This window comes from Setaria italica, chromosome IX (assembly GCF_000263155.2).
Source record: "Setaria italica strain Yugu1 chromosome IX, Setaria_italica_v2.0, whole genome shotgun sequence".
Taxonomy (NCBI): domain Eukaryota; kingdom Viridiplantae; phylum Streptophyta; class Magnoliopsida; order Poales; family Poaceae; genus Setaria; species Setaria italica.
In genome coordinates, this window is record NC_028458.1 from 15,800,758 (window position 1) to 15,828,269 (window position 27,512).

Consider the following 27,512-nt stretch of genomic DNA (forward strand, 5'->3'; position numbering starts at 1 on the left):
AAACCAAAGCGGGGGTCCATGATGAACATGATCCGAGGGCTCTTATTCAGATTTGCATGAATAGGATGAGACTGGATGAAGCGATCCGTCATGATCATTGCACGCCACTCCCTACAGACCAAGCTCAATTCCAAAACAGAGCACACCGGTAGCCACTTGAGGATGTCAGACCAAGCTTTAGTTGTTGGTGAAGAGAAAACCATCTCTTCAATCGTTTGGGCCATCGGAAGAAGATTCTCCTCAAATAGACCTAGTGCAGGGAGATTATCATCCTCTCAACTGCCAATGATGGTCTCATCTGGGTTCAGTAAAATCCGAGGGGCACTCCCATCTGGGTCTAATGAAAACACCTTACAAGCACCTGTTGCAAACATGATCTTTTGTCCACCATTCGAGTAACACATGCTTAATGGGGCACTCTAAAGCGACTTAAACAGCATGCGCTCAGGTTCCAGCCAAGCACTCCGGTCGATGCAAAAAAGTGTCTCCCACCGGGCTTCATTGTAATCTCGAAGCACGCATACATGATAAGGATCTTCACCCTCTGGCTCTCCATAGCAGATACACAAACACCCATCTAATTCTGTCAGCACTGACGCCGCATTCTCAAAACCTGACGGTGGCGACAGCGAAAACCTGACGGTGGCGACAGCGAGCCAAAGGTCTCATCGCTGATGTTAAAGGTGGTCATGCCGCCGCCATCACTGCAGATAAAGTGCAGATGCCCATGTATGAAAACAGCCGGGTCCTTCTCCATCGCGGAGCACAAGGGAGGCTGTGCAGCACTAGGCCTCCAGTACGCAGGTTTGTCAAGGACGAACACCTCGCAGTTGCAGCTTGTGGGCGTCATGCCATTTCCACCTTCAGCGTTGGAGAACAAGCGCACTACTTTATGCTCCTTCCTCACTGTGCAGTAACCAAGGCCATAAGATACTTTAAGGAATAACGGTGGCGCATGGGGTTCAAACGGTTTACTCTGGAAGATCCTCTTCAATGGCGCCCTGATGTCCGGGATAGGCAACACCGCTCCCGTAGAAGGGTTGAAGACGAAGTAGCCGCCTTTGTGGGCACAGCGGATCAGGATAAGGCCACAGCAGGGCTTGGTGAGAGGAACGGCTGCGCCGTCCGGAAATTTTTCTGGCATCAGCTTCTCGACGGAACTGCATGCCGAGCCGCCAGGAGTAGAGGTGGCTGTCGTAGGAGGCCCCCACTGGTGTGAGCAGCAGCCTAGGGTGGACCAGCTGGTTGGCTCGCCGGTAGTGGAGTTCGACGAAGTAGGGAGACGTGAGCGTGTCGCACCACGCGTGGGAGACGCATCGGAATCTTCCCACCGACTTCGACGGCAGCCTCGCGAAGATCTCCGTGAGGACCTCCGTCGGGAGCGCCGGGGCACCAATGTCGCCGTCCTTCATAGTCGGCTCCGAGGATCCCTCCATATGGCTCGCCTTTGCCGAGATGAGCCTGCCGGCGCTCGGCGCCGAGGCGGCGCACTGGATTGAGTTCCACGAGATGGAGAATTGAATCATGGATCAATTAAGGAGGATTTTTTTGAGAGAAAGAGGAGGATTTTCTTTTTAGAGGAAACGAGGCAAATGGGCTTAACGGGCCATCTAAGCCCGTGTAAAATGTCAGCCCACTACGGACGGAACGAGCCGACACAAGGCCCACCACAAACCTCAGCTCTAAATGGAAAAGGCCCACAGCACGATCTCGGCTCAGACACCACTGCCGCGCCGCGACACGCCGCTCGCCGCTCCTATCCGGCCGCTCCCCATCAGGCCATCCCGGTGCTCCGCCGGTGAACATCGGCGCCGCGTTTCATTCCGAGGGTTAGTTTTCTCCTCGCGACCCTTGGTTTCCACCGGATTTCTAGGCCTATGCACTATGGTTGAGAAGACAGCAGCAGGATTGGAACTTGGGAGTGAGTAAAATCGAGTTGTTCTGGGCACAACCAGCTTGCGCGCAGGGTGTATGAGGAAATGCCCCTGCGGCAGCTGCTTCTCCAGGCGCGGTGGCGGTGCTCGCCCTCGCCTAGTCTGCCTCAGCTCCCCGGGTTCCTCTTCCTCTGCCGCGCCCTCTCCATCCTCCCGTCCGAAGCCTCGGCCACGCCGCCGCAGCGCCGGTCTCCACCTGTGCAGGTTCGGCTGCCCCAATGCTCGCCTCGCTCCAGTTCCGACCCTCTCGGGTCCGGCTTCCACATTGATGTGGTCGATTCCGATCTCTGGCCAACATCATTCGGCTTCCCTTTGGAGGCCGCACGGGGCAGCGAGTACCAGGATGACCTCCAACGGCATGACGATGAAGAAGTGCAGGATTTTGACGATGAGATCGATGACATGAGGCATCGTAAGAAGCTGTTCTATAAACTGGACCGGGGATCCAAGGAGTATGAGGAGAACAATGTGACCTTGCGCCGCAGAAGGAATAGGGACAAAGCCAACGCCAAGAATCCAAAGGAATGCAAGAATGCGGAGCCTGTCATGTCTGTTTCTTCCAGTGTTCCAAAGCTGAAGCCAAAGCGTGCAGCACTGGAGGAGGATGCGGTTGAGGTGAAGCGGGAACGGGTGCCAACGTTCAACCAGATGACTGATCCATACCACAAGCCTTTCTGCCTTGATATACATGTCACCAAGGGGTCAGTGCGTGCTTGCTTCGTGCACCGAGTGACCAGCAGGGTGGTGGCCGTTGCGCACTCCATATCAAAGGACATGAAGTTTGATCTGGGTTCAAGGAAGGGTAAGAGTATCAAGGCCTGTGCGGCTGTTGGCGCATTGCTAGCAAAGCGTGCGATAGAAGATGATATTCATAATGCAGTGTATACACCAAGGAAAGGGGATAGGATTGAAGGAAAAGTTGAGGTTGTGTTGCGTGCAATAATTGATAATGGAGTTGATGTGAAGGTGAAACTGAAGCAAAGAAAGCCAATAAAGGTATTCCGTAATTGCGTATTGTTACATTCTTTTATATGGTGCTGAACTTGAGTAGAGGCTGCTGTGAGTTTCTTTAATAATTATTTTCTCGTCAGGTGTACATATTAGGTATAGTGTATTGCAGTACTTCAAAATACTATTTTGTTGATGCTCAGGTGTGTTAGCTCATACACAACTGAAATTGGGGCCAAGCTAGGGGTAAAACCATGAAAATGCAAAAATGAACAGTTACCTAGTGAAATTTAGTTCCAAGTTTTTATGGAACTGCATCAAAACATTTGTTTATATGCATACATAATATATACTGTTGTATTCTAAAGCCATTTTCTATTTCGATGCATGAAAATAAATTCAATTTGCTAAAAGGAAGGAAAAGGCCAAATCTTAGGTTTTTGACAATATTTTGACACTGGTAATTATTGGCATGGTTAAAATTATACTACCTCCGTTCGTAATTAATTGACGTTCCCGACCAAACATTGGCACTGGAAGCAGGCAAAAATTTTCGTCGGAACGTCATATAAAGAAAAACAGAGGGAGTAATAAGCTATGATGAAGTAAAATTTTCAATTTCTGAAAAGAAAAACTGGTGGATAAAAATTAGCCTTTTATCTATAGCATGAATATCAACCTTAGTTTTATGTCTTTTCCTTTGTCACGAACACTTGAATTTATCTTGTAAGACCTCTCTCATGTATTTTTCTTTGTGACTTTCAAACCCTCAGCCCTCTTTGGCCTTTGTTTTTTCAACAACACATCCATTAGAGAAGTTTGCAGCATGACAGTAGAGAGCCTGCAAACTCTTGTCATGCTGTACAAAACGTGGGCTTCTGAGTAATGCCACCTTCAAACTAACACGTCTGCTGCTTTTGTGGTCAAGCTTTTCGAACAAAAGATATTTTAGTTTAACTGTTGCTGAATTTACAAGCTAGTTAGGACGCTTGTTCAGAATGTTGTTCTAGTAAACCAATTTCTCATCTTCATCTAACATTGTAATGCTGTGGCCTTTGGTTGGGAGTCATCAGTGCACTGTTTCTATGGCAATGCCGCCATTAAGAACCGACAATGCTTGACCTCACTGTTCTTTTACCCTTACTTACAGAATACACTGGTGGTGCAGCAAGATCAGTCCCCCTGATATGGTCAGGTATCGTTCAGAACAGCTCCTGACTAGCATGAGCCAGTTGCTTCAAAAGGCACCCAAATTTATCTGGATAACTGACTGAAAGTGACACGAGCAGCTGATGGAAATGTGTGCAGTTCTGCATGGTTAATGTCTGCAGTCTGTACGAAAGGGTTCTGATGGCCATTTGTGCCCATTCGGTTGCTGACAACTCAAATTTCAGTAGTGGGTAATTCATATCCCTGAACTGATGCACGCAACTTTTGGAGTTATAGCATGAATGGGCAATTGAGCACTCACTGACTCACAGCCACAGTTATAATGCTACTTGTGCCATGGAAACAAACCTCTGATTGTACCTGAGAATCGGAATGTTAACCGTCGACTTGTCAAGTGCTATCAGAAACTTGCGTTCCTTGCACTTCTCTTCTTCTCCGCGAGCCTGGCGCCGCCGTTCGTGGGGCCTAGCGTGCAGAATGCTTCCGGCTCACTGATGGAGGCATGGAGCCAAAAGCCAATCCACATCCACCCCGAAAACGAGAAATTTAGATATTTGACATCGAATTCGAAATCCTCACTGTTTATAGCCCTCAATTCGCGAGCCTTTTGAAATATAACATCGAGCGTGCGAATTCTTCTGATTCGGAGGATTTCATCTTCTTTTCTCTATTTCACTCATTTTCCTTTTCATTTTCTATCCCTTGTGAATGGACAAGTATGCCCCTTCCTTATCCTCCACACCCATTGGATCAGGCCTGACCGTACCTTCTTCCCCGACGCCGGTTGCTCGAGCATCGCTACACCCAGAACACCATGCGCTCCGTGCGTGCTCGACAGCTGCAGCGCCGCCGCATTCTCTCCGCGAGTCGCGGCAGCCTGGAGCAGGCCCCGCTCCTCCCGTGTATCTCCTTCTCCTTGGAGCTCCCATCCATGGCCGAACCTTGCCGGCAGAGCTCCCATCCATGGCCGTAAGTACCTAATCCTTGTTTTTAGAACTCTCAAAACGGACTCCCCATCGCTTCCTCTCTCTTCCGGTGCTCTCCCCGTCTCGATTGGTGGCCCGAACGCTCGCGCCGGTGAAGTTCCGGCGGCGGCGCCGCCTCCGCTTCGCTCAGACGTCGTCACACTCCAGTGCCTCGTAGTCCTTGAAGATAAGGCAAGGGCAAACTGGTCCGGAAAATTGAGAAGGAAAAAGAAATAAAAGGAAATAGAGAAAAGGAGATGAAATTTCCCTAAGGGTCCGTTTGTTTCGATGGAATTAAATTCCATCCTAATAATCATAATTTAGACACAAATTAATTAAGCTAATATAATTGTATGTGGAATATAGTTGTATATTATAGTTGGTGATATGGGAGAGATACTTGTATGCTGCACTTCTACTATAGAGAAGCGAGTCTAAGAGCGTGCTATAAGAATTGAATTCCATCTAATAACCATAATTTATAGAATCAATTTCCATCTCCCACCCCATGAATTTAAGATAGGCTTATATCTAAACTTTGGAAAGTTGTGGAATGCCACATTCCAACATAAATTAGCCTACTCCATTAAATAGATTCCAATTCCTTGAACCCAAACGGGGCCTAATAAAAAAATCCGCATCCGGAGTGTCATAAGGTCTGCGAATCGAAGGTGTCAAATATCGAAATCTCTTCATGAAAACCCACCCGACCCGTGTGCAGTGAGAAATTTTAATATTTGCATAGAAATACTGAGCATGCGGATTCTTTCGATTTGAAGGATTTCCTCCTCTTTTCTCTATTTCACTTGATTTCCTTTTCATTTTCCATGCATAGTAAATGGACAACTGCCTTTCTTCTACATCGATTGAATATGAGGAAGAGAAAAAGAAAAGGTCAGTCTCCTCTCCGCCGGCGATGCTCGTCACTGGTGAGTCTACACCACCCGTTTAGGCACCACCACATCGGGTACTCCTATCCCCACCCTCAACGCGCCGCATCCTATCGACACTGTCGTCGTGCCCGTCGTGGCGCGAGCCAGCTCCATGGCCAGCGCGAACAGCGCCACCACCCACTATGTCACCCGCAATGTGGCCCTGCCCTAACCTGACCATCATCTTTGATGCATAGATGACATAGAGGAATGCACGAAGCGTCCGTAGCGCTGGCCCTGCCGCCCTGGCACTCCGATGCGAGCTCGACGTGTGCGTGGCGTGCATCAAGACTGCGAGGTCCGCGTCTTCTCGGTCGCCGAGGTGTCCAATGCATCACCTTCTTCTTGCCTAGGAAGGCCGTGGTTCTTGGTGATACAGAGAAGAACGAGTGAGTTGAGAGACAATCGAGATGTTGAATTTGAACAGGTGAACAACAGGTAGATCAACAGGTAGATCGCTAGTGCTGAAAAGGAAGATCAACAGGTAGATCGCTAGTGCTGAAAAGGAAAAGGAAAGAAAAATAAAAGGAAATGGGAAAATGGGAGGTAGATCGTGCTGAAAAGGAAAATAAAAGGAAATAGGAAAATGGGAGAGAATTCCTTGTATCGAAACAATTCGTATGCACGATGTCAATTTTTGAAAGCAAATATCGAAATCTCTCGTGTGGAATACCCACAAACCCATCTCACAGCCCCCATGCCGCTCGTCACGCTGCTCGCCCACCTCGCAGCCGGCCGCTTCGGCCGCGTGGTGGACCTCACGGCCGGCGGCGCGTCCACCGCGGCAGCCGCGCACCGCGCCCTGCACCTCCTCCTCCGCACCGCGCCGCTGCCCCCTCTCCCGCACCTCGTCTCCCTTGCGCGGTGGTCGCGCGCCCACTTCCACGCGCCGCTCCCGCTCCCGCTCCACGCCCTCCTCCTCGCCCGCCTCGCCGGCGGCGGCCACTACCCGCTCCTCCGCTCCGAGATCCACGCCCTCGTGGCCGCGCGCCTCCACTCCCCGGCCTCCATCCTCCGCGCCCTCCCCGCCCCGTCCCCGTCCCCGTCCCCGTCCGCGCCGCTCATCACCGACATGCTCGTCCTCGCGCTCGCCCGGGACTCCCAGCCGCTGCTCGCGTACGAGGCATTCCTCCTCGCGGGCGCCGACTACCCGCGCCACCGCCCCTCGGCCCACTCTGTTAACGCCCTGCTGGCCGCCCTCGTCCGCGCCGACCGGGTCAACCTCGCCGAGAGGGCCTTCAGGGAAGCACTGCGGCGGCGCGTGTCGCCGGACCTGTTCACCTTCAACATAGTTATCTCCGGGCTCTGCAAGATTGGTCAGCTCCGCAAGGCCGGCGACGTTGCCAAGGACATCAGGGCGTGGGGGCTGCCCCCCTCGGTGGTCACCTACAACACTCTCATCGACGGGTACTTCAAGTCCCGCCTAGCGGGGAAGATGTACCATGTCGATGTGCTGTTGAAAGAGATGATTGATGCTGGCCTTTCTCCGAATGTGATCACATTCAATGTGCTGATTAATGGGTATTGTAAGGAATCCAACATTACAGCTGCAGTGAAGGTCTTTGAGGAGATGAAGCGGCAGGGCATTGCTGTGGATGTGGTGACATACAATTCACTTGTTTCTGGGCTCTGCAGTGAGGGGAAGGTGGAGGAAGGCGTGAAGCTGGTGAAAGAGATGGAGGACTTGGGGTTGGCATGCACTGTGTCTACCCTGAACTCTGTGCTGAATGGGTTTTGCAAGAACGGCATGATGGTGGAAGCTGAAGACTGGATTGATGGTATGGCACAGAATGGCATAAAACCCAATGTGGTTACTTACAATACCTTGGTCAATGGATACCGCCGTCTTGGAAAGATGGAGGAGGCGGTGGCGGTGAAGGAGGCAATGGCAGGAAAAGGGATTAGTCCAAATGTTAACACCTATAACTGCTTGTTAGCAGGGATTACCAGTAGTTCGGATAGGAGGAGTGTTTCAGGCCTTCTCAATGAGATGAAGGACAAGGGTGTGAGAGCAGATGTTGTAACTTATAATGTGCTTATTGGCGCGCTTTGTTGCAAAGGTGAGGTCTGGAATGCAGTAAAGCTCTTGGATGAGATGTTTGTGGTTGGTTTGGAGCCGAAACATTTGACCTACAATACCATTATAAATGGGTTTTGTGAGAAGGGGGACATTAAAGCTGCCCATGAAATTAAAAATAGGATGAACAAATGTAAGAAACGGGCGAATGTGGCCACATACAATGTGTTTCTCAAGTACTTTTGCAAGATGGGGAAGATGGAGGAGGCTAATGAGCTCCTGAATGAAATGTTGGAGAAAGGGCGAGTTCCAAATGGGATGACTTATGAGATAATAAATGTGGGCATGGTAGAAAAAGGTTTTGTTCCTGATATAAGAGGATATGCAGCAGATATTTCTAAGACCTTGACATCTTCCTGAAAGGTATGTTCTTCAGTTCTTGTAGTGTAGTAGTATACTCCCTCCATCTCAAATTACTATTCGTTTTGGCTTTTCTAGGTACATAACACCTAGACATAGTATATATATAGGTGCATAACAAAAGTTATGTACCTAGAAAAGCCAAAACGAATAGTAATTTGGGACGGAGGGAGTAGTTTGGTAGAATTTGCTGTAATGTATGTGTAAGTCTCATTTCTGCTATGTCATGTTTGCCTTGTCTAGGTTTGGGTTTGGGATTGTGATTACTTCTTGAGATTAGGAGTTGTTATCCTTATTTCTGCTAGCTTATATTTTGCCTTGTTTAGATTTGGATTTGGAATTGTGATTTCCTGTTAGAGCTTGAGATAGGAATAACAATCCTTATTTCTGCTAGGTCATGTTTTACCATGTCTAGGTTGTATGTGTTCATTACATTCGTCTGAGGTTTAATGTGAAAGTGGATCTGTCCATCGGTAGCTCAGTTGCCAATTGATCATCCGCTCCAACTACCATATAGTTAACTGTTAGAGTCCACCAATGTTTATGTGTGCATGAGTATTAGAATTTAAAGAAGTCAAATGAAGCAAAACAGTAAACTTGGTCACCTGATTACAGGTATCAATACCAAGAAAATTGCTCAGCTAGCATTTATAGTGCCATATCATAATATAATTTATTTGAGATGTTCAAGTGCTTTTTTCTAAATGTCAGACAGAACGCAAAGGACTTGAGGATTGGATCCAGACATTAGTCCTACTTCACTTTACTGACCTATGGATCTGAGAATGGTAGCCTGATATGTCTCCTGGTCACTAGACTTCTTAGTTACTACGAGATTTACACCTTTTTTTAGTTTATCAGAATATTGACTACAAGTTTACAACTGCTGCATCTCGGTTACTGACCCATTTTGTTTAGTTTACAAGGGGCATGAATAATCTGATGAAATTTTTTGCTGGTGCTGTAGAAGATTGGTCATGTTTTGGGGACTGGAGATGGAGGCATTTAAAAGGCCATCTGCCATTTCTTTTCACTGAGTACTGCAAAGTTGAATGTTTATGTTTAGTTTGTTTCCAGGAATCATATATGGACGGATGGACCACCTGTGCAACTCCTATGCGATGTACAATACGTGACGTCGTTGCTTGACACATATACCATGATGCTAGCAGCCCAAAAGTTTCATCAGTGAAGAACACTTTGCTTGCCCCTTTCTGTTTACTGTTACAATGTGGGTTGCTCTATGGCAATCTCATGAGAAAATGGGGTACTGGAGTGCTTTGCAGTTATCATCATCAAAACTCAACTCCTGTGGTTGCTTTGATCAGATGTCACGTGATTCAGCGTTCAAGGCAATAATCTTCACGAGAAATGGAGCTTTTGGCAATTCCTTTGAGAAAGCTGCCACTGGTATGTCAGTACTCCCTCCGTTCCAAATTACTATTCGTTTTGGCTTTTCTTGGTACGTAGCTTTTGCTACGTATTAGATATAATATATATTTAGATGCATAGCAAAAGCTATGTATTTAGAAAAGCCAAAATAAATAGTAATTTGGGATGGAGGGAGTATCTATCTTGAAAGTAGATCCATCCCAGCAGCACGACACCTTATGACTTTGATGTTTGGTCTAGTAAACAGGCCCTTTGTACAATCCTGGCTTATGTCTTTGACTATTTGTGCTATTGTTGTCAGACTGAGAGATGTTATCGGCGAACAATTGAAGGGAGAAGACGACTAGAAAGGTTTTTGGTGCAATTTTATTTTTAGTGCCAAGTTGTCCTTTTGTATTGGCTGCTGTTTTCCTCGATAAACATCAGATATAGGACACTATTTGGGTGTCTTTCTAGGGCACCCGATGCTATCTGTGTATCTCTTTTGGCATAAACTATGTTTTTAATTTCGCATCGTCTTGTCCTACATCATGAGTTTCAAATTTGAAGCTGTTAGGTTCGTACGATCATGGCTTGTTTTCTCCTCAATTCAAGGGGTTCTGTTTTATTTGGTAGGCCGTGATGCCACTGCGTAGATTCCGCTTGTCAGTAACAAGGCAGCTTGAGTTAACTAATGGATCACACATGATCCACGGAGCATCACATGAGCCTCTGTTTTATGCCGCAGGTAACTCTTTGCGCAAAATATTAGTAATTCACCTGCAACAACACTCTTGTTTCGCTTCGTGTTTGCCGATTACTGAGGAACGGGACTTAAACCAGACTCTACTATGCCAAGTCCCCAGTCGCATTCATGTGTTGGGTATTTTCAAGCTTTCAGCACCAATGAATCTTCCAACCGTACTCCAGCTATCATTAATAGACCATCTAGGAGTAGTTCAGAACAAACAAGCTGAATGCAGCCATGATAATAGTTCAGAACAAACAAGCTGAATGCAGCCATGATAATCATTAAGTTCAAGCTGAACACAGAAATGAAGTAAGGCCTTGTTTAGTTCCCAATTTGGGAGTGGCAAAATTGGCATTTTGCCATAAATGCGTAACTGTAGCGTTTCGTTTGTATTTGTGAATTATTGTCCAAATATTGACTAATTAGGCTCAAAACATTCGTCTCGCAAAGTACAACAAAACTGTGCAATTAGTTTTTGATTTCATCTACATTTAGTACTCCATGCATGTACCGCAAGTTTGATGTGATGAGGAATCTTCTTTTCGCATAGTGTCAAAGTTGGGAGTTTGGAGGAAACTAAACATGGCCTAAACTAACAGTGTATATCTCCTGAATAATCACACAAAATAGATGGCCCGAATAGATGCATTAAGACCATGAAGTTCCAATTTTGAGCCAAAGCAAGTGAAAGAAAGCCGACCACCCACCTATTAGCATCTACCAAATGTTAAAATAACTAATCAGTTATAGAACTACACAAGTAGCAGTTGAAGTCACTATCATCCACACATTTCAATAAAAATTAAGATTAACCTGTCTGAAGCAAAGATTTTGTGCTCATGATCATCAGCAATTTGGACATATATTAAGTCATGCGAATTCACATGCTCAGAACACACCCTGATTTGAACATGGCGGCAATGCTAGAGCAACCATCTGACTATCACATCAACACCAACATATCACAAATCACAGTGCAGATAACACCAAAACCATTACATTGGTGGTGTTAAGACCATTTACCAAAACAAATGGACCATCAACACATTTCAGAACTACATACCAGCTAGTGAAACACTGAAACTCAGTATAACCATTAATTCGCAGAGAATCATAGACCAACCAAATAATCCTGAAATGGCCAACCAAACACGCCATGTGGGAAGACCAGTAATTAAAAAGTCTTGAATCGGGACACAAATCTATCGAAAATAAACAGCAATGACTGTGCTATCGAAGCTGGGCCACAATACATGAGAATGAGAGCAGAACATAGAACATTTTTTTTTCCGAAGAACATTTCACAATGTGGCATAACATTGATTGATAAGTTCATCAGAAACAAGCACAATTCATAGCTTAAGCGCGCTTCAGGAGCGTATTCACATGGAGGGCAAACCCCCTAGTACTTCCAACCACACATCACATACAGATATTACGAATCACTGAACACATAATCATATGGTCATAGACCACTGCATGAATTTGCCCTCCCTCCCTGTAGCACCACAAACCCCCTAGTTCTTACCGCCGTCGTGAACCTCGAGCTCCTGAATGATGACGTAGCCGACCTTCTTAGGGCTCTCGGTGTCGGAAGCCTCGTCCTCCTCGTCGTACAGCTCGTCGTACGGGGAGGCCGCGGCGGCGCCGGCGACCATGGACCAGACGAGGTACGCGGAGGCGGCGGTGAGCGCGCCGCAGGCGATGCCGAAGAGGAGCCCGATGACGACCACGAGGATGTCCCTGGCGCGCTCCTGGGGCCCGGCGGCCGCCGCATGGGCGGGGTGCGGGAGCTCGGGGCGGCGGATCTGGACGTTGGCGGGGATGGAGTGGAGGTGGTGGTGGTTGCGGTGGCCGTGGCCGTGGTGGAGGTGCGGGCCGAGGCGGCGGACGCGGAACACGGTGACGACCGTGGCAACGTGGGGGACGCTGCGGAGGTGGTGGGCGGCGCCGTCGCCGCCGCTGGGGTTGGGGTCGGCCGGGAAGGCGACGAGGAAGGTGCGGTGTGGCCGCGCGTCGGCGGCGAGGATGTACGCGGCGGCGACGACGAGCAGCAGGAGGAGGCGGTGGGCGGCCATGGCGGGCAGGCGGCGGCGGAGTGCCTGATTTGCGTCTGGGGAAGGGAAGAAGGTGGGCTCGGAGAAAATGGAGCTCGCAGTCGACTCTGCAAGTCTGCAGCCGGGGTTGCGAGGGGGAATCCGAGGGGGGCGGACTTTTTGCAGTGCAGCCCTTGTTTGTTCCGCATCAGAACTCAAATCCTAAATCCTAAATTTTAGTCCCTGTCACATCGAAAGTTTGGACACTAATTAGGAGTATTAAACATAGGCTAATTACAAAACCAATTTCACAACCCCTAGGCTAAATCACAAGACGAATCTATTAAGCCTAATTAGTCCATGATTTGACACTATGGTGCTACAGTAAACATTCGCTAATGATGGATTAATTAGGCTTAATAGATTCGTCTCGCGATTTAGCCTAGGGGTTCTGCAATTAGTTTTGTAATTAGCTCATGTTTAGTCCTCCTAATTAGCATCCGAATATCCGATGTGACACAGACTAAACTTTAGCTCCAGGATCCAAACACCCCGTTCCACCACAAAAATCTTACCAGCTGAGCACGCTCAATTTGCAACATACATACAATCCTACTTATACGAGCTCTACCAGAAAACTAAACCAATAATATTCAATCCTTGAAAACTAAACCAATAATATTCAATCCTAGGATTAGGATGTTTAGTCAGCTGACTCTTAATCTTGATTGGAAGATGTCTTATTCCTCAAAATTCATGCATAAGGTAAAGAGTTTGGTTGAATTGATAGAAATGGGCGTAAGTCTTACAGTTCGAAAACGCCTAGTGCTGATCATGCTGAAAGATATGAAAAGCGCGCAGCTAATATAAAAAAGATCTTGAGATTAACGAAATAGGACATGTATCTAGTTTATATCTGAAGGACGAAATAAAGCTCGTGAATGAATTGGAAGATTTTAGATATTGACATATTGTGTAATTAAGCTGTCCTTGAACGGTTATATTCAAAGCATTTCAAGGCTCTAAAAGGTCCAGTAGCATAAACGGTTTTTCTTTTTAATATGTTCGATGTGGCGTCTATCAGTACTTCGGAATCTTTGATTTTTAAGGTCTATCTTAGTTTTTTTGAAATGGCATCTAGGATCTTTTTATATAGCTTTTTATTTACATTAGTAAATGCACGTGCGACACACGTGTAATAAAAAAGAATTTTATCTTCAAATACCCTGTCCATATCTCCACCTGTGCAGTGGCTATTGATCAGAGAATTTACATGACAAAGTCAGGCCTGATGCCCTTCCTCGCAGCCTCGCTAAAAACAACCTATCTGTCTACTGAACTTGCCCTTTCCTGGACAATGCATATACCATAATACCAATGACGTGTAGGTCACCGCGGCCTCACACACCCATCTCCTCAAGCAATGCATAAGCATCTGATGCACGTTCGACCATAAACAATGCATGCATTGTAGGCCACAATCGTCATGGCAACCCCGCTCCCTACCATATCCTCCCAGCATTGCAGCGCAGCATCCAGTTTTCCTAGCCTGCGATCAATTCGTTGTACATCACCGCAGTTGGCTCCACTTTTCCCTCGGCCAGTATTTCGTCGAACACCTTGGCTGCGTCCTCGATACGGCCGATCTGGCACCATCCAGAGCCAGAGAACACCGTAGCGTAGATGCCACCGCGTTCCCGCATCTCGCGCACGACTTCCAGCGCCGCCTGGACGCGGCCGAGTGCGCAGAACCCGGCGATGACCGTGTCGACGGCGTTGGGGCGGGACATTTGGTGGAGCAGCTTGAGGCGTTGGAGCGACTTGAGCCGTGCTTAGAGGCGGAGGGAGGTGCTGTGGAGGCGCGCGGTGGCGGAGGCGGTGAGGAGGAGGTGCGGCAGCGACGGGACGCGGCGAGGTGCGGGAACATGTCCAGCAGGCAGAGGTCCAAGTCCGCGGATAGCGTAGACTTGAAGAGCACGAGCGTTGAGCCCGGCATCGGCGCCGCGCGGGCGGCAGCCACCATGGCAGCGGGGTGGCGGACGACGCCATGGGGACGGAAGAGGAGGCCAGTCGCGGGCATCGTCCGCACGCCGTGTGAAGTCAAGGCAGCCGGGTCGGATACGGATGAGAAGGGGCGGTGCGGATGGGGATGGGGCGTACGACGCGGGTAGTACGCTGGGCGGGTAAAGGGGGGGTGCGGTGAGAAAAGAATTAGGATTATGGCACAAATATTTTCTAACTCGCGACTTTTACAGGTCGGCACCTCCGAATTGGACGAGAAATATTTTAAATTGTTTTCATTTTTTATATTATAGATATAGATAGATAGATATATTAGTTTGGTCCTCACATTGCCCAATGCTGATATTGCACTCGACCCAACGTTCCCGTTCTTGTAGTCGATTCCCAACACTCCACACACGTCCATCCACATGCGAGAGGTCCCCAAATAATTACACTGCTACGAGCTTGCGACCTGCGAGTGATCTGTTGTTTTCGTTTCCTTCCTCGAGAAGCATTATGGCCTTCCTCTTTTCCCCTCCATCCCAGATCCATTTCTCTCCTACTCACCCTTTCTCTCTCCAGCGGCAAGCGGTGCTAGCACGGCGGAGCAACTGCGGAGGGTGGCAAGCTCCACCCACGGGGAGCGGTAGCAAGGGGTACGGTGGCGGGTGGACGGGGGAGCTCGCGATGAGCTTCGCTTGCGGTCGACGGCGGGCACAAGGAGAAGCTCGTGGGGACTGACGATGGTGGGTGGGGGCGAGCTGGCCTTTTGCAGAGGTCCGGTCTAGGCCGGAACAACGAGCGAGAGTGGCGGCGGAGCCACAGCGAGGTCTCTGTGTGGGAGCGGTGGGGCCACAACGAGCTCCCTGCCCCGAGCCGCTCGCTGAGGACACACTTTTTTTTTCTTTTTTCCCCTTTTCTTTAATTCGTTCTTACTTTTTTTCTTCAAAATTGTTTTCCATTTTTTCCTTTTTCCCCAAAGTTTTTTCATATTTTTTCTTTAGATGTTGTCAAAGTTTTAGCAATAACTTTTGTTCAAATTTTGTCCTTAATGTTTTCTTCAAAAAAAATTTCTTTTTTTCCAAAGGTTTTCTATAATTATTTATTCAAAAATTATTTTCATTTTTTATTTTTTTCAAAGTTTTTATATATATTTGTATTCTAGATTTTTTTCCTTTCAAAGTTTTTGCTACAATTTTTATTCTTTTGAATTTTTTTCATAACGTTTTCTTCTAAATTATTGCTTCGGTTTCGGTTCCGAACATTTATTCTGAAATTTTGTTTCTTGTTTTTTCCAAAATGTTTGTTGGAACTTTTTTTGTATAATTTCTTTCGTTTATATAAGTTTTGTATAATTTTTTTGGAATATATTTTTGTGTTTCGATGATTTGTGGTGACCGATAGGGTAAGATTTTCTAAGGGTTCATGCGCATGTGAGGGTACGGGGGACCATACTGGCATACGAGAGTTCAAAAGGAGAATGGGTTGCGGAAGTGGAAACTAAGAAAGGAAATAAACATGCTGTCGGAAATCAACCGCTCAGTTCGGTGTTTACGGGCGACCTTTGATATGCTCTCGTCGTTGTCTTGTTTATTTGGAGCTTGACTTAGAACGCCACCACTGACAATCTTGATACCCCAATAGTTGGGCACCGAGGCACGTGGCCTCGAAGCGATACCCCTTCATCTTTGGACAAACTCATTGTCTTATAGTTGTTTAGTTGAGTGCACCACATGATACATGTATGAATGATCCTGGATGATATGATCCAACCAATTTACTTGAACTATATGGTTCATCCTTCTTAGTAGATAGTTATATCAAGTGGAATGACATCATCCTGAGTGAGTTGGTACGGTTAATCCAACCAAACTAAAGATAACTATCTATGTTGAACCATTTCATACATGAACTAAATAATACATGCAACCAAAACCAAACACGTAAAAGGAATTCAGGACTAGCTGATCCCGCCGGGGCATGGGTGCACAGGTACGCCAGACAAATTTGGACTAGGGAGAGAGAGGGGGAGGGGGGCTCATTAGGACAAATTTGTTGTAAAATTGGTCTCAACGAAGCTTAGTCAGCTCAATCTTGTATCTTCAGTTATTCTATGTTGCCTAATATAGCATTAGGGAAATGAGGTCCGCTAAGTGAGCGACTCTTCGTCTCGTGTTGTAATTATTCATGTTGAAATTTTGTTTCTTTTCTTAATCCAAAGATGCTCTTTTACGTATTAGATAAAAAAATGTCCAAACTAAACCATCCGAGGATTATGTGATGGAGAGCTGGAGCGGAAGGAGGGCATTTATTTTGCTTAAGAACACGTGGAAATTCTTTCGAAATCACGGAGATTGTCATACCGGTGGGCTCCAACTTGCAAACTAGTACGCCTGCCACCGCGCGAGACCGTGGCGCGCACGCAAGCATGTTTTTTCTTTTTCAATTTTTTCCTATTCAATTACTTTTTATACAATTTTGTATCAAGTAAATATCATTCGCAAATAAGTGATGTGTATAAATTTTTTGGCAACATTCTCATAAAATTATAGCAAATATTATACATATAAGTTGTGTATATTACGAAAGTTATAACAAGGTTTACGTAGCTGGCTATAGCCTGCTATAGCTATTTTGAGACAAGGTATCGCTTTTTTTTTCTCATGCGCAATTTAGCTGCTATAGCCTCATTTAGCCTGCAAGTCCAGCTGCTAAATCCACTTAATCCGCTATTTAGAACGATTATTGTACTGCAAAAATTTATCACGTAATTTTTTTGGAAGGCCTCTACCTTTTTCTGTATATATAAAGGATGGATATTTACATTGTACAAGGCATTAAGCCCAAAGGAAAAGGATGAAAGTTAAATGAGACTACTCAGCCAAAGGTTTAAACTACTACTCACAAAAGGTTTTGCTCTAAGTGAAACCAGACTTAAGTCCTCTACAAAACTCCTCCTCCATTGCGCAAAAGATACGTGCTGGCCATCGAAGATTATGCTGTTTCTGTGACACCATATCGACCATGCAACCACTGTAACTATTTCTCTGAAAATGGTTGAGCCAAAGTGTTGAAGGGCTTGAACAATCATGTCCTGTAGCTGCAAGGAGGGGTCCCAATGAATGCCGAGATAAAGCCAGCAGGCTTCGCTGAAGGGACAGGTGAAGAATAGATGAGAGATGGTTTCCTCCACATGTTTCACGCATAGCACACAGTTATAGCTTTCCAGATGCATATGTTTGCGTCTGAACAGGTTTCCAGCGTTCAGCCAGTCATGAAGAAGTAATCAAAAGAAGAATTTGTGTTTGGGCAGTGCTTTAGACTTCCACGTCCACTTAAGCAAGGGTGAAGCAGGCAGGTTACCTCTCAGGCATGAATATGCTCTCTTGCTTGTGAAATCAGCGGACTCCCAGATGTAGCTCCATTAATCATTCAGATCAACATTTCTAGGCATGTTGAGCAAAAGGTCCTTAAGTTCTTCAAGCTGAACAAATGCTTCATGGGATAAGGGAAGCCAAAAGATGGTGCTGATGTCTAATGAGGTGAATTTCATAATAGGTATATTCTCTTTTTTGGCAAAAGAGTAAAGCTGTGGGAATTTCTATTGTAGTATGTTATTGTTCCACGTGTCTTGCCAAAACATGACTGTCCCTTTCTGAGTATGGCACGTTGCAAGCATAAAGAAATTTTGGGAAAGGGACATGATATCTCGCCACCAGAAAGACCCAACATTACTACGAGCATGGGAAGAGTCCCATTTCTGTATAAGCATTTCCAAGTCAGCTGGACCCAAGGAAGATCCACTTTGTTGTAGATTTTGTAGAGGAATTATAGAAGAAGAGCGTAGTTCTGCGTCCTTAGGTTGATGATGCCAAGTCCCCCTTCTTGTTTACTTCGACAAGCTGTTTTCCAGGCAACTAGGCAACCTCCTTTCTTTGTCAGATCACCATCATTCCAAAGACAGTGTTTCGTGTATTTGTCTATTTGATCCAAGATTTTCACAAGCAGTTTTATCGAGCAGAGATAGAATGTTGGCATTGAAGAGTATATAGAATTTACCAGAACCAGTCGGCCTACAACCAGTCGGCCTACATATGTAAGCATTCTGAAGATGCCCATGAGATGTCTTTCCATCCTAGTAAGGATTGGCATAAATTCAGAGACAGCCAGCCTTATGGTACCCAGAGGAAGGCCTAGATAGGTGAATGGCATGGGCCCAATGCAACTTGACAGCCAAAGTGATGTGCTAGTGAAGCTAGTTTGTTATCCTCAACATTGATGGTTACCAGAAAAGATTTGTTGTAGTTCACCTTTAAACGAGTGGATGTGGCAAAAGTTTTCAGAATAACCTTCAGGTTCACAAGTTGATCTGATTCAACAGGAAGGAGTAGAAGGGTGTCATCAGCATATTTTAGAATTGGAAAGTTTCCACCAAAGTCATGTCCCAATGGGTGTGAAATTAAATTATTTTGTGCAGCATTATTGATTACTGATTGCAAAAGATCAGCAGCCATGGCAAATAAGAGTGGAGATATCCTCTTTTGCATTTAAAGGGTTTACCAGGAATTCCATTTAGTAGAACTGAAGAGGTACCCGAACAAAGAATCTTTTCCATCCAACACACCCATTTAGCAGGGAAGCCCTTATGTTTGAAGACTTGCAGGATCGCCTCGTGCTTAATTTTATCAAATGCTTTCTCAAAGTCAAGTTTAAGAATGACTATTTCTTTTTTAGATTTGTGACAAATGTGCAGGAATTGGAATGCCCAAGCTAAGCAGTCTTGAATGGTTCTTCCTTTGATGAATCTATGTTGATTGGCATGGACTACTTGAAGAATGATCTTCTGCAGTCTATTTGCCAACAATTTTGTCAAGAATTTCAGGGAGTAACATAACTAGCAAGGTGGCCCACGTAAACAGTGCAGCTAGAATTGCTTCTGTGTGCTTTCATCATCATTCATTTGATTGGAGTTTAATAATGCTTTTATTTCGTGTAAAATGTGCCTACATTTTTTATTTGTTTAAGAAATACATAACAATAACTAAAGATAAGAAAGTTAAATTAACCGATAAAAAATTATCTCAACAAAGAAAAAAATTCTAGAAGAGACAAATTCAAAAAAAAAAGTTATCTCGCCGCGCAGGCAAACGACGGCGTCTTCGCCGTCGGCGGGGTCGGGGCTGGGCGCGGGCGAGGAGCCGTGGTCCTCTAGCCCATCGGGGCACGGGCAAAGGCGCACGAACGCCAACAGCCCGACGCCGAACACGAATCCGACGCCCACGAGAAGGGCTGCGGCGGGGAGGAGCAGCACGAGGACGAGCTTGCGGGACCATGGCGGCCGCGCCGGATGCGGTCGGCGAGGAGCGCAGCGAGAGGCAAGCGAGGAGGGTTTTCGTGTGTCGTGCTCGTACAAGGACCTGAGTGCGTGGGTGGTGGTGGAGGCACCGGCTTCCGTGGCCGTTGTACACTTGTACTAGCAAGAGCAGGAAGAGGAGCAAATTTCGTCAGAGGTCCCTGCAGTTGCTTGGTTATCCCATTGACATCCCTGTGGTAGTGTGTGTTCCGTGTACGAGGTAGCGTACTAGTAGTTACAGTATTTTGCAAATTTCTGTTGGAGCCCCTGTAGTCCGTTCCACGTCCCAGCGTGTCCAATTCCTGCAACGAAGCAAATACTGTCTAGGAAGATCAGGTCAGAATCAGTGACCAAACGACGGGCATGAGCATGATGATTTGTTTAGTACTACGTGCTCATGGAACGGAAGGTATAGATGGTTAAATAGGTCAGGTCCGATGGTCAAATAGGCCAGGTCCAACAGCGGCCTGAAGCACGATTAAAAACACGGCACTAACACGGCCTGATCCTATAGCAATAGTGTCTGGGTCAGCACGGCACTATTATAGTGCAGTGCTTAGGCCACCATACCGACCTATATTGCTTAGGCCACCAAACCGGCCTATAGTGTGGCCCAACATGCGATTCTCGACTAGGCATGATGTGGCACGATTACCTCGACTCATAGTGCTGCGAAATAGATGTATATTACACTATTTGATGAAATGTATATATCTTTATATGAATTTTATGATGTAATGGATGAATTAATGTATATCTACATAAATTTGTAATGAAACTGATAAAGTTTGAGTTGAATGTGTGGATGCATAGTGCTAGAGCCAGCACGAGCACGCTAGGCTGGCGAGCCTATAGTGCTGGCACGATACTATGAAAATAGCATAGTGCAGTATCTGAGCTGGAAAATTGGCACGACGTTCTGACACGATTAGATAATAATACCTAATAATGCTGGGTCAAATAGTGTCAGTGCCGGATAGTTTCGAGCCGTCCATTTAGCCGAAGGAAGAAACCTCGCGTGGAAGCAAGCAACCCCCGCTAGCCCGTTTGGGCCCGCAGGATGCCGTGGCCATGTCGTACTGCCTTATCAGCCTGCGTAGCTCGCTGAACCTTGTGAGACGACGAGGCCGGTCTCGACGCGTGAGTCGTTCGTGACACACGGGGCATCGTCCCCATCACCGTTTCGGTTTCCAGCGTATCGTGTGAATGTGTGATCGAATAGTGCCCATCTGTACTGCACTGCACCCTCGCATCGCATCGACGATGGGTTGCGAGACGGTAGGGCGCCAGGCCGGCGGAGCCCAAGTGCGTGTGTCCGACTTTTTTGTTTTTTAACTTTTTTACGAAAGATTCTTACAAATAGACATCTGACGGAACCAATTCAAAAAATAGATCCTTAGCTTGGCGCCATTCACGTTGGCGCCAAGCTTACTAAGGGTCCATTTTTGAAATTGGTTCCACTGGAAACCTATCCGTGAGAATCTTTTTCTAAAAAACAAAAAAAAAATTCGGTGCGTGTGCCCGGCCGGTCAAAAGGTTCTTACGCGCGGAGCAAAGCCAACTGACTGCCGCGGCGTGCTGCCCTTTTCCTGCCTTGCCACCGCCAGCCACTACCGCTACCCACTGGTGCCCCTGTCCCAGGTGCTTGCCGTCTTCGGCCGAGGCAAATTAAGAGGGTGTTTGGTTCCGCCTGCTAGCCACGGTGTTTAGGTCAGTGCTTGGTTCATGCTTCAAGTGCTCGCCACGCCTCCGAACAGACGTCGCCACCGTTTTCCGCGTCAAATGTGTGGCGTGGAGTCACCTTCCATTCTATTTTCTCTCATTCGTCGACCGCAGTCACCACCGCGCCATGGCTGCCGCCGGCTACAAGAGGCGCCAAGCGGAAGTACTCACCTGTGCGATCTGCGCCCTCCCCGGACAGCGTTGACCCAGCGCGCGTCTAAGGCAGCGCCGGAGCGGTGAACTGGACGGCCGCACGCATCCACGATGGTCACCCGCGGCAGCGCTCGAGCAGTCAAGTTGACGGCCACGCATCTATGGTGGTCATCCGCAGCAGTGACCGAGCGGTCAGGTGAGCAGCAGCCGCCTACGACGACCCTCTGCCTTGCCTGCTTATTCCTGCAGTCCCGGCCACCTCCTAGATCCCCTTTTCTAATCGATGCTTAGATTTGGATCTTGAACCAGGAAATCAGCGTCAAGACGTTCGGTCAGATTTAGTAACTGATTTTTGTTTTGAGGGATGCGGTTGTGAGAATTGCGGATTTCTGAAGCTTATCCATGGACCATGATAAACTTCCGTTCTTTTTTCTTAAGATGAAGATGGGGCTTACTTGCTTAGCAGGATCTGCAGTTGTCAAAACATATGCATCTTGCCGCTTAATTAGAATCTACTGTTGAAATGTTGTTTGTTTCATGAAAGAACAAGAGCAGGTATTGTTACCGTGATTTTAACTAATTAAGTAGCACGGTAGTTTTTATCAAATATTTGTGGGAGCTCTGAACCAAGCAGTCTAATTTTACCACAGATTGTGGCAAGCCACAGTTTGGCAAACACCTAACCTTAAGCGTGGCAAACCGTGACCGGCAACCCATAAGCCCCTGAAGCCGTGCGAGCCAGAGGAAGGGAAGCCCCCGTCAAGGTGTCTCGTCCCGGAACGATGCAAGCAAGTACGGTGCATAGCATTTGTTGCTATCGAAATTCAAAACTGCGCAGCCCGATCTAGCATTCCTCCATATCAAAGCGGCTCACATGCACGATCCGTTACTGCCGGGGACGACGAAGCTTCGCGGAAGCACCCGGCCTTGCCCGTTCCGGCGAGATGCCCCCCCAGCTCGCCCTATACATGCAACGACGACATCGCTTTTGACGCTGTGATGACGACTGATCCGACCCGGCCCACACGCGTTCGCGTTCTTCTTTCTCCTCAAAAGATGGAAACACGACGCATTGTGTTGTCACTGGCGTGTGCACATCTTTCCCCAAGTTACATGTGGCGAGGGAAAGAATGGAAAGGCTCGAGCTGCGAGATCTCCGCGAACACGTCGATAGCACCGCACCAACCCCGACGCGAATCCGGGGGGGCCCTATCCACTCACCGACTCTCGTTTCGTGCCAAAAGTGCCTTGCTGTGACCCTCTCGGGTGATTTGGTGGTACCTGGGGAATTGGCAGGTTGCAATGGAGAGATTTGGGGACGGACAGGCGATGCGAAGAACAGAGAGGGTTTCGGGGGTTCATAGTTTGCTTTCATTTCTTATCCATAATATCGGTCGAGGCACACGCCCGGTGGGCTACTCCAACCCAACATGCTATGGGCCTCGGCCCAACTGAACCGACCACCAAAGTGTTCCACCATTTAACTGAACCGACCAAAGTCTCCTTCCGCCAGCTAGCTCCTCGTCAGTGAGTCGTCAGAAGGCTTCAGCGCTCGTTGCTGATGCCGGGTGGGGCCCTGGCTGCGATTTTCAACCCCAAATCCGCTGATAGGAAACGCACCCAAAGCTAGCATATTTTCGCCCTTCAGGTTGGAAATGAGATGTTGGTCCTTGGTGTTATGTTTCAGTTGAACAGATGAATGGATATCCCCAGTTTCCATGCTGCGTTGAGCAACGTGTTTGTGTCGTGCAGGTTTGTCACAATTCAGTTCATGAATTTGATTGCTTGTATCTTCAGTGGATCATGATCAGCACAAAGGGATTCGGCAAACACATGCGTGTGCATCAAGCACTATGGCCTGTGTTCAGCTGCTTCTCTATTCTGAACACACTAGTTGCAGTCTTGCAGAGCATCAGCATCCACACTGAACCGAGCTCCATCATTGCCTCAAGAAGAGCTGCACTTTACAGCCATGGGAACGGGATCTTGATGCGAACACTAGCGATCAAGGAGCAAAAAAAGAAGTGCAGGAAGCTCAAGACGCAAGCATAAAAGGACACTGGACACGTCATGACGCATCATGCTCGTGCTCCAATCTTTGATGCCAACGCACACAAGTACGGACGCCACAACGCCGCCGTCTTGTGAGCTCTGAATCTCACGCAATAGAACAAGCAGCAGCTTCTGTAGGGTACAAGGCTACAAGCTCAAAACCATGAGATGCCATAGGTGGTCACGTCCAGACCATCGTGAACCTCCTCCAATGGCAACTGGGCTGGGCAGCTTGATCTAAGCCGTTGACGGCGTGATCTGGTGGTCGAAACGTGTGCTGGATCCTGCTTTTGGTTTTCCAAATTCCAATTTCAAGCGCATCAGTCCATGACATGATGAGCTCATGTGCACGAAGGGTGCCTCTACAGATGTTTTAAGAAAGGGCAAGAAGGGTGCCTCTATAGATCTTGCACCATGCTGCACACACTAGACAACACCTGACTATAGCAACGATAATATGCACTTGTGTTTGTGTGGCTCAAAATCAGATGATTCTAGTATGAAACAAGAATCCAAACTCCTCTCGGCAGCTATCATGTATCAATGGATAGAGTTAAGCACGATGTGCCATTGGTCAATGATTCAAGGTAATTTTATTCAATTTCATACCCAGCAGCAGTTGGTTCAAGAGGCAACCTAACTGAGTTGCATATCTCAACGAGTGCTAAAATCTTTTTAGGATTACAAATCGATGCTGACAAAATCCCCAAGGTTAGAAACTTGGCAGGGGCAACAAACCAGCACGTTTAGTCAGGTGTGGCCACACCCTGGTTAAGCTCAGCAAATCTCATGCCAACCCTCATGGAGTGCTTCAGGAACTTCTCGGCACAGCGGCGGACGCACGACTCCTCTTGTTTGTCCAGGGTCTTGCGGCGGAACGTGTCCACGCAGTCCGTGAAGCATCTCTCCACCAGGGAATTGTACATTCTCAGACTGAAAAGTGATAGAGCAAAGATGTGAGGGTTCTACATGTGCAGTTTCACGATGCAAAAGATGTGAAGGATTCAATGTGCTATGCAGGAGTTTTGGGTTAGACAATAGGGAAAAAAATATGAGGAAACAGCACTTACATAGTCAAGTTATAATTTGCAGATACATTGCTACGATCGAGGATCACTAATTCATTTAACTGGGATATATTATTCTGTTGCATCATCACATCTATTTCTCCACACTTTTGAGTAACTTCACATTATCAGGTCTAGCACTAGCCTCAAGCAGCATGATAACACCAACAGTTGCACTTTTGCCTCCAGCATCTACACCTTGAACAGAAGTTGCCCCTTTCTAGGTATCTAAAATGCTATAAACTAGAATTAATCAATGAGCAATTCTAATGCAACAATTGAGAATTATCCAGAAGGATGACATACTCTTACCCAATAGCACTATCAAATAATCCATGCTCTCAGCTTTTCAAAAAATAATCCATGCTCTCTCAAAACTAAAAGGACAGGAGTTTACGATCATGACAGTTTTAGCTATAGCCTAGAACCGCTGACCAGCAAATCTAATGTGGCAGACCTGAACATACAAATAGCTGGACACCTATAATATCCATATCAGAAATAACAAATAACAGAAGGAATGCAGAGCCATGAAACTATCATTTCTGACCCACAGAATCCTTGGTTACCACCAGGGCAGCTAAGGTTAGCAAGCAGTTAAAATTTTCAAGCCTAGAAACTCTGGGTTTGAATTCACCTGATAGCTTGGCAGCTTCCGAATATAACCAAGGACTAACTAACAACCTTCCATTTCCAAACCACGATTTCCTATTCCTATACCATCGGGACAAACTTAAGTATCTATCACTGAGCAGCTCTCATACAGTCATCAGCAGCCAAACACCTAGGAAACCAGAGCTTGACTCGCTAAACTCATACTAATCGGCATGATTTGGGACGTACAAGGTGCAAAATCGCATAAATCCAGTGGATGCACACACCAAAAACCCTTCCATCCCAGATTTCAATGCACCGTATCAGTAAGCCAACTACTTGCAATTTTTTCTCGGAGCAGCATAACCCTGTCCCTTATCTGCGCGCGCCCACGAATTCACGGCTAGGCGTCGACAGAGAGAAGAAACTTAACCGAAAATTATCGCATATAAGGGACACGAAGATGCAGATTTAAGCATGGACTAGCGTCAACAACCCCGTGTCATCAGAGAGAAGCGCATAGGCATAGTCCTCGAACCTGTCACGGATCTGGAGCTGGTCGATCATGGCGGCCATGCGCATCTTGTCCTCCTCGGGGAGGCCGTCCAGGTCGCCGAGCATGCTCTTGTCCATGGCCGCCGCCGCTGCTCGAGGAAGAGAATAGCTAGGTTTTGGAGACTCGGTGAGGAAGGAAGGGGAGAGAAGGCGAGACGGTGTGTGTACTAGACTCTCGGGTTGGGCCAGGCCGTTGTGGGCCTCCTTAGGTAAGAAGCATAAGTTTCCGTTTCGGACAAAGCGTGAGCCCATGGCAATGGCATCATCCCTCGCGACGCGCTCGATTTCGGCCCACGGGCTAGCGCAACGACGTCAGTCCGAACTGTGTGTGTGTGTGTGTGTGCGTGTCTTCGGCTCTCCTCTCGCTGGGGGCTGGGCTGGACCCCGGAAACCGTACAGCTGGCGATTTGGTTGGGCATGGGCTGCTTGCGAACGGATGTCTCTTGCAAAGCAAGTCTTTGGACAAAGTAAGAATATCAATGAGAATCCAAAATGCGCTTACATGATGATCCTTATAGACATTCATGTAAGAGCAGGAGCAAAAGTTTTTGATTGTGTGCAGTTTGTGCACAAAGGTAGGAATTGTAACATGGAGGCTCATAATCTAGGTAAAGTAGCGTGTACTTTTGGGATGGCCGATATGTTTAGTTGATCTCACCCCTATATTTCTGGCTGTAAACGTCGCTAGAAATGATGTATAAATCCGTATCTTCCTCAAAAAAAGTAAATTAATTTTTAGAAGTTCCGTATTAATAAATTTTAAATGCTTTTTGTTTTAATTTGAGAACATATATGAAGTTCATGCGCGCACTACTTCCAATAACCTACGTCTTTGACAAAGTAACAGTGTCATCATATTCCAAACATCAAGGTTTTCATGAGAGAGAATAACATTACACGAGCTTTATGGCGTTAATCTATAAAAGTTTAATTTACAATGATTTATCTTGGCAGTTAGCAAGCCAGGTAATACCACACTTCTAAAGAGAACTATATGCGCTTAACCAATTAGATTTCCTGTGGTGAAACTTACCTAGATTTGCAGGGGCGGACCCAGGTATTGGCCAGGAGGGAGGTTGATGCAAGCTTAATACAAGACTAAGTATTTTACACCTCTATTATTTGTATATTTTTACTTAGATCTATGTTGGTTTTTCAGCCTTGGACCCGGGCTGCAACCTGGGCAGCCCGGATCCTGCATCCGCCACGGTAGATTTGTATATGTGCTCTTAAAGTTTAAATTGACTTTAGAAATTAACGGCGTTATTTGTTCGGTACACAACACATCGTGGTGGCAAAATATTAATCTCATGATAATTTTTCGTATGCCAGATATTAATATCACAATATTTTTTCCATATGTGCTACTGTTGGGATGGTGCATATGAGTGGCATAAAAAATGGTGCCGCTAGCGTCCGGACGTCCGATGGAGCTCCGTTGCAATATCAAAATACAACATCTGCAACA

General features: G+C 46.8%; 5 protein-coding genes and 1 long non-coding RNA gene across 10 annotated transcripts; 3 read left to right on the plus strand and 3 right to left on the minus strand.

Annotated features, from left to right (window-relative positions):
* Positions 1-275: 275 nt before the first annotated feature.
* On the minus strand, positions 276-1,526 carry LOC101785121 (putative F-box protein At3g52320). The gene is made up of 4 exons (XM_004986434.1): positions 1,169-1,526; positions 976-1,059; positions 637-906; positions 276-361 (listed from the first exon to the last, which is right to left on the minus strand). The coding sequence occupies exons 1-4, from the start codon at positions 1,524-1,526 to the stop codon at positions 276-278; spliced, it is 798 nt and encodes a 265-aa protein (XP_004986491.1).
* A 211-nt stretch (positions 1,527-1,737) lies between these two features.
* On the plus strand, positions 1,738-4,450 carry LOC101774851. The gene is made up of 2 exons (XM_004982756.3): positions 1,738-2,930; positions 4,033-4,450. The coding sequence occupies exons 1-2, from the start codon at positions 1,980-1,982 to the stop codon at positions 4,066-4,068; spliced, it is 987 nt and encodes a 328-aa protein (XP_004982813.1). The 5' UTR covers positions 1,738-1,979; the 3' UTR covers positions 4,069-4,450.
* Positions 4,451-6,554: 2,104 nt separating this feature from the next.
* Positions 6,555-10,326, plus strand: LOC101775255 (pentatricopeptide repeat-containing protein At1g09820). 5 transcript variants are annotated; one of them, XR_002676016.1, is made up of 3 exons: positions 6,556-8,389; positions 9,354-9,796; positions 10,080-10,326. XR_002676016.1 is itself a non-coding variant. In XM_022823467.1 (2 exons), exon 1 carries the CDS (start codon positions 6,647-6,649, stop codon positions 8,384-8,386), a length of 1,740 nt encoding a protein of 579 aa, XP_022679202.1. In that variant the 5' UTR covers positions 6,555-6,646; the 3' UTR covers positions 8,387-8,412; positions 8,556-9,347. The 5 variants fall into 5 exon arrangements, 2 of the variants coding, with proteins under 2 accessions (XP_022679202.1, XP_012704154.1); XR_001164822.2 differs by having other exon boundaries at positions 9,453-9,796; XR_001164821.2 differs by having other exon boundaries at positions 6,560-8,389; positions 9,464-9,796.
* Positions 10,327-11,768: 1,442 nt separating this feature from the next.
* LOC101776194 lies at positions 11,769-12,722 on the minus strand. Its single transcript, XM_004982760.2, has one exon. The coding sequence runs from the start codon at positions 12,584-12,586 to the stop codon at positions 12,026-12,028; it is 561 nt and encodes a 186-aa protein (XP_004982817.1). The 5' UTR covers positions 12,587-12,722; the 3' UTR covers positions 11,769-12,025.
* An 8,837-nt stretch (positions 12,723-21,559) lies between these two features.
* LOC101776599 lies at positions 21,560-22,383 on the plus strand. Its single transcript, XR_215841.2, has 2 exons — positions 21,560-21,972; positions 22,068-22,383. It is a non-coding gene; the product is annotated as an uncharacterized LOC101776599 (long non-coding RNA).
* Positions 22,384-24,393: 2,010 nt separating this feature from the next.
* On the minus strand, positions 24,394-26,191 carry LOC101776869 (mitochondrial import inner membrane translocase subunit Tim9). Its single transcript, XM_004982761.2, has 2 exons — positions 26,028-26,191; positions 24,394-24,761 (listed from the first exon to the last, which is right to left on the minus strand). Exons 1-2 carry the CDS (start codon positions 26,120-26,122, stop codon positions 24,575-24,577), a joined length of 282 nt encoding a protein of 93 aa, XP_004982818.1. The 5' UTR covers positions 26,123-26,191; the 3' UTR covers positions 24,394-24,574.
* Between the last annotated feature and the right edge of the window lie 1,321 nt (positions 26,192-27,512).